Source organism: Odontomachus brunneus, unplaced genomic scaffold (genome assembly GCF_010583005.1).
Source record: "Odontomachus brunneus isolate Ranch 3 - 2012 unplaced genomic scaffold, Obru_v1 Obru_scaffold_179, whole genome shotgun sequence".
NCBI lineage: Eukaryota > Metazoa > Arthropoda > Insecta > Hymenoptera > Formicidae > Odontomachus > Odontomachus brunneus.
Window position 1 is genome coordinate 189,001 of NW_022639629.1, and position 6,832 is coordinate 195,832.

A 6,832-nucleotide genomic window follows, 5' to 3' on the forward strand; every position below is an offset into this window, starting at 1 on the left:
CTGTTTGCGCGGATTAGGGAGGCATTGAGTAGGAAAAGTTTCCCGTACTACCTGAGGAAAATTGTGGACGACTATTTGGTGGGACGTTTCGTCGAATACTCAGTAGCGGGTGGCGGCGTGGCACGTTGGGCGGTTGGGGCGGGGGTTCCCAAGAGCTCTGTCCTGGGTCCCCTTCTCTGGAACCTGACGTACAACGCTGGAGTCGCGCCTGTTGGATGGGTGCCACATCTCGGGTATACTGACGACACATTGGTCGTGGCTACTGTGGGGACGGTGGAGGTAGTTAGGATCCGGGCCAACATGCAAACGGCGGCGGTAGTGCAAAGGATACGGCAGCTCGGACTTTTAGTGGCGGCGGAGAAGACGGAGGCTGTCTTCTTTCATGGACGCAAGAAACTACTGGACTTCCTGGAGATCAGGGTCGGAGATGAATGTATCCAGTATTCTAAAATACTTGGGAATAATTTTGGATAGTCGCTGGAAGTTCCACGACCACTTCCAATATGTGGCTGCGAAGGCTATGAAGGTGGCTCGTGCATTGGACTGACTCATGCCTAACCTCAAGGGCCCATCGGAATCTAAAAGGAGGCTGTACGCTACGGCGGTGATTTCGATCATTCTATATGGTGCACCGGTGTGGTGTGATGCGCTGGCGCCAGTGACGGCATCTGCGAGACGGGCTCAAGCCTGTCGTGAGAGTTCAGCGCTTCCTGGCGCTAAGGGTGGTCGCCGAATACCGTTCGATATCATTGGAGGCAGCCTCGTTGCTTGCGCGCATCTCACCACTATATTTGATCCCGATATACTATTGTCGTATGTTTGAGCGCATTCGTGATCTGAAGATCTATGGAGTGTGGATTCTGGAAGCCGAGTAGGAGGCCCGCAACATGGAGAGACTTCTGCTTGAAAGACAGTGGCGTATCCATTTGGGCCAACGTGAGTTATCGGAGGCGAGAGTTCGGAATGCGGTGTTGCCTAACTTCCTAGACTGGATATATCATGATAGGAGGCGCGGGATGAGTTTCCACTTCACCCAAATCCTCACGGGACATGGATGCTTTAGAGATTACCTGTACTATATTGGGAGGGATGTGACCAGCCTATGTGCACACTGCGAAGCGGGGATAGACTTTGCTCAGCCCACTTTGGAAGAGTGTGTGGCCTGGAGGGTTGAAAAAGCGGAGCTTAAACGGATGGTGGGGGACGACTTGACTCCATCTTCACTTGTGAGAGCAATGCTTGAGACCGAGGAAAATTGGACGGTTGCTGTGTACTTTGCCGATTCCGTCATGTCGCAGAAGGAGACGGCGGAAAGAATTCGGCAGGCTGCTGGTGCTGAAAGACATCCGGTCTCCTTACAGGGATGACTCCCCGTCATAGTCGCGAGAAGTGGATCTTTTACGGCAGGCTAGTATGGAGGGCGCATTCCCTCTTGTGGAGGCTGGGCGCTCGGTAGCTACGCGCGTACTACTCTTCTTCCAGGGGATCGGTACAGAGACGGGATTGGGAACGGGTAGCAAGAGTTCAGGAATGGGTAGGTTGGTATAATAGGTTGCTGCTGGGGAAGAGGGGGTCATGGAAAGGCCATTGGAGCCATATGGGCCACTAGAGCCATATGGGCTGGGGCTCCCGGTTCCATGCGTCTCAATTAGGGTAAGGGCAGCGGGTGTGAAGTGGTGTCCCCCCTTGCTACAAGTCAGGTTAGGCATGAGTGCGGAATAACACTAGACCGGGGAAGGTCCTGAACGGTATACGTAAGCGCTTCTCGGATCCTTTTTGGGGTCGAGGTAGGACATTCAAGGAAATTTTAGTCGTTGCAAGTCCGACATAACTCCAATTTTATTCCAGTAAGGTCGGGGTATGCGTAGGCATTTCCTCCCCGTTACCAAAAAAAAAAAAGAAAAAAGTAGTTATATAGTATCTCTTTATTTTCTACTTCAACTTACAATGCTAGGAAGTTTTTTAGCTTATATCCTATCCTTATTTTACATTTTTCCTACACTCCCTTTCTTCTTTTTCTTTTCGCCATTTACCCTATTTATTTCTTAAGGGGTAACGCCACTCTAGAATTTTCAAAAAATCGATTTTTTTGCGTTTAAATGATGCGTTAAAGTCTTAAAAAAGGTTGTACACTTAGTCCCGTAGGGCGAAAGGAATTTTAAGTACCTGTTTTAAAACCGAAACTGCCGCTCTATGGCGCGTCACCGCTCGATCGATAACCCGATGTGTAGAGCGTTCCGAGTTTCTACCTATTTAATAGTTTTACCAAACGGGATAATGAAAAGGAAAGTTTTCAGGGTACCTATAGAATGCTTGTAGAATGCCTGCCGCTCTCAGATTTCTTTCTGATATTAGTGAAGGTTAGAAAACCGTTGAGAAAACAGTGCTCGACAGTGAACGCTTGTAAATTTTATTGATTTGTAGTTTTTTTATAACTTATATTCAAAAGTTTAGTAATATTTAATAATAATGAGTACTCCTATGCATCCTGGAAAAAAAGGAACGAAGCAAAGTAGCGGATATATGAAAAGGCGAAAGATTTCCAGCAAACGACCGTTGAACCGCTATGAATTGGAGACGCCGGAGCCGGAGAGCGTCAGCACATCTGCGAAAAAATTAAAGCAGGCAGAAGAATCAAATAAGGAAGTTGAAGTAGATGAGGCATTTGGCTATCGACTGATAAATTTTGTAGCAGTTTTTAATATTCTTTCTAATGTTTTAGTGTGCAAAATATGTAAATCAAACATAAAATTTACCGAAAGTGGGAGACGTGGTTTAGGTTTTAAAATTGTACTTTCTTGTGATAATTGTGAACAAATTATTATTCCTAATTGTCTATTCGTAGACAAATCATATGAACTAAATCATAGAATGATTTTAGCAATGTGATTATTAGGAATCGGACTAAATGGAATAGAAAAGTTTTGCGCATTTATGGATCTCCCTCGGTCGATTTTTCATTCTTTTTATGATAGACTTGTTCATACAATTTGTAATGCAACGGAAGCTGTTTGCAAAAATAGCATGCGTAAAGCTGCACAAGAAGAGAATGAAAAATACATTAAAAGCGGACAAACAAATGATATTACGGTTTCAGGCGATGGATCGTGGAGAAAGTGCGGTTTTTCGTCTCTGTTCGGATTGGTGACACTTATTGGTTTGTTTACCAGCAAAGTGCTTGATATTGTTGTGAAATCAAAATACTGTAAATCTTGTGAATTTTGGGAAAAAAAGAGTGACACTGAAGAATATGTAGAGTGGTTGGAAACACATAGAACACAATGTTAATCGAATCACCAAGGCTCGGCGGGGAAAATGGAAGTTGATGTTGTTATAGAAATGTTTCAACGATCGGAAATTGTAAATAATATTAAATATATTAACTATGTAGGAAATGGGAATTCAAAGACTTTTAAAGCTCTTTTCGAAGCACAGACTGCTGAAAATAAGGAAGTTTTTAAAAAAAGAATGTATCGATCACGTCCAGAAGCGAATGGGTACACATCTTCAAAATGTAAAAAAAAATACAAAAGGTTTTGGCGGAAAGGGAAAATTAACTGGCAAACTTATGGATGAACTATCCATTTATTATGGATTAGCAATACGCCGGAATCATGATTCAGTGCAGAAAATGAGAGATGCAATCTGGGGAACACTGTATCACAAGCTATCGACAGACGAAAAACCGCAGCACGACAAATGCCCGTCCGGAGAAGACTCGTGGCAAAAGGCTAAGGCTGAAAATAAGTTGCATGAATACAAACATAAGCCAGCCCTTCGTGACGAAGTTTTTCAAGCCATTAAGCCTATTTATGAAAAACTGAGCATCTGCTTGATCTGCTTCAACGATGCATTGGCGGTTTTACACAAAATAGCAACGAAAATTTCAACGCTCTCGTATGGTCGATGGCTCCAAAATCTGTTTCCAGCGGCAAAATTGTGCTTGACACAGTTGCAAATTTAGCTGTGTGCATATACAATGACGGAATATCGAGTATAATACAAGTTATGAAACTCCTAGGCTTGAATATTGAACATAACTGTTATAATTACTGCTTGGAGACCGATGCTCGCCGTATTAAGTTTTCTGAGATTTCATTATATGATGCTGCGAAAGAGGCCAGGACGTCATTAAATTCAGCCAGAAAAGATGCAGAGCACGAGGATTTTGATATGGAAGGTGAAATCTACGGTGCAGGCATTGCCGACTAGAGGTATATAAAAAAATTTATTACGTTTTTAGTACTTAAAACTTTAAACGCATTTTTCTCGAAACAATGTTTTTCAAATTGGCCGGAAACAAAACTCGAAAAGTTTTTGACCGATTTATTTCAAATTTGCACAGTAGCATCGTAATTAGATTCTGCAGAGACTGACGTAGGGATATTTTGTCAACTTCTTGTGTTATAAACAATTTACATTGAAATTTTTTACCGAAAAATATATTTTTTTTTTCAAATAAACACTACTTATTCAAAATTCAATATTTTCAAAATCCTCTACGTCAGTCTCTAGTCAATTATATATAGTTTTAAAATAATTTTTGTTTTTTGTTCTACATTAAAAATTATGGGAGTAACCTTTCCGGCCGTGAAGCCCCTTCGGCGAGAGGAGGCCTCGAGTCTTTTATAATATAGCCGCCATTTTGTGTATAAATATTAATAAAGAATTTTTTTATATACTTTGAAACATGTATAATAAACTCCTATAAATAGATTTCCCATTTTCTTTATTGTATTTCCGTTAAAAATTATCAAAGAAACGTCTTTTTTTCGAGCTCTAGAGTGGCGTTACCCCTTAAACTACTCCTTTCCTTTTTACCTTTTTTACTTCTTATCCTAGACATTTCTTAACCTATACTTTGACAAATTCCATTCTTCGAATTTTTTTATCTTATATTCTGGGAGGTTTGCCATGCCTTCCGAGAGGAGTGCAAGCGTACGAAATTTTTCTGTTTCTCTGAGAATCGAACCCGGGCCTCTTGTGTGGTACACTAGTAGTATGGTCTACTGTGCTACACTTGTATTCCTGATGCTACATAGTATTCTTGTAGTAACTAGCAAGTGATACGGTTGGAATGAAGTAATAAACTTCAAGAAACAGGAGTTATATATAATACCACAAAATTACGCATTCGCAGAGAAACATCACTTTGCATACATTACATACGTACACCCAAAACAAAAATTTAATAGAAGTCGAATTCTCTGAATCTTAGAGAATTTTACTCTTATATATGGCCTCAAGAGGATTGCTTTAAAATCAAGAGAACAATAATCTTAAACACAATTCTTAAAGATAGAGGAATTTCATATTGAATATACAGTGCAAATCTATTTGTTCTTAATATAAATTTTCTCTTATATATTACTTTAACTAAAAAATATTTCTTCGGATTTAATAAATTTTATCATATCCACACGAAAGAAAGATCAGAAAATTTTGACCGGGGTGCTTATATGTATCTGTAGATGTCCGCTTTTAATGCCCATATGAGATGAAAAACATCAGACTCGGCTGGAATCGAACCCAGGTTCTTCCGCTTGTCATCAGGCAACCGCTCTTCCCACTGAGCTATTTAAGACTTCATATTTGTGACATCTATATACCCAGTGAAAAATGACTCGTTGATTAACATCAAAATGATATCAAACTAACGTCAGTTTGACGATTTCAACATCGATTTGATTGAAACGTCGACAGTGAATTGACGATGGAAGCTCTAAGTATGACGCTTGGTTTCAACCAATCGTACAATACGCAGCAAAATAATAGTTTCTTCGCGTCTCTCGTACTGCACGTAAGACAACATTGTACTTCAAATTAACATATTTCTCTTGATATAGAGGAGCACAATTAAAATAATATCTCATAAATTCACGATGAGTGGTCCCTTTTAATGAAAGATAAATATGCTTTCTATAAGATATTTCTTTTAGAACATAAGGTTAAAGGAAAATTTACTTTGTACGTAGAATACTTTTTTTTTAGTATATATTCTGTCAAATAAATACCGGGAATTATTCAATAAAACACAAAATATTGATTTAATCATCCAAATTTATAACCATATTGGAGATTTTGGGGAAAGATCAACTAACCATTATATCAACCAATTATTTTTTTGTTTGGATTAATCGTTATAATATTCTATTAAAAGTTTAAAAATAATCACAGAGAATCACTAAGTCATTAATATACATTATGGCTACATCCTAAAATGCATTGTCAGCAATGAAAAACTTGTAACGCTGCACTCGCGACTCGCGCAGTCGGCACACGAATCGGGTGCAGCGACAAAATTATTTCTCTTTTGGTCAGCTCTCACAGTTCGGCGGATTTCGCGAGACCCGACAGCTCAACACGAAAAAAAAACTCTAAATGGGCGCCAGGTACGGCGGTCCGTATCCACTAAAAAACTCGTTCACTAAACACAAAAAGGTTGGTCTCGCCGAAGAGTAGCACTCGTCGTCCGCCCGAACGGCTGACCCGAACTTCCGGCAGCTCAGCCCTCTTCGCGGTAGAGGGGCTGGTTCGCGCAAGGTCGGAGGTGACGGGATAGAGCGATGGCTAGGACAATTAATTGATCCGCAATAGCACTAAGACATCCGTGCTTGCTCCTTATATGCCATTTTTCAAATCTTACTGTTAGTTATTCAAAGGAGCTTTCTACAATTTCGGTTTATCATAACTAATCTGATCCAGATAGACGAGGAACAAATGTGATTTGTATCTTTGGCAATGCATGTCTGTTAAAACAAATAATGAGAAATGATTTACAACTCTAATTGTTCGATCTGTTCCCCTAACGATCATCAAATAGCAAACGTAC

General features: G+C 40.3%; 1 protein-coding gene across 1 annotated transcript; it reads left to right on the forward strand.

Moving 5' to 3' along the window:
• The first annotated feature begins 887 nt into the window (after positions 1–887).
• Positions 888–1,367, forward strand: LOC116851594. The gene has a single exon (XM_032831160.1). It carries the CDS (start codon positions 888–890, stop codon positions 1,365–1,367), a length of 480 nt encoding a protein of 159 aa, XP_032687051.1.
• The last annotated feature ends 5,465 nt before the right edge of the window (positions 1,368–6,832 follow it).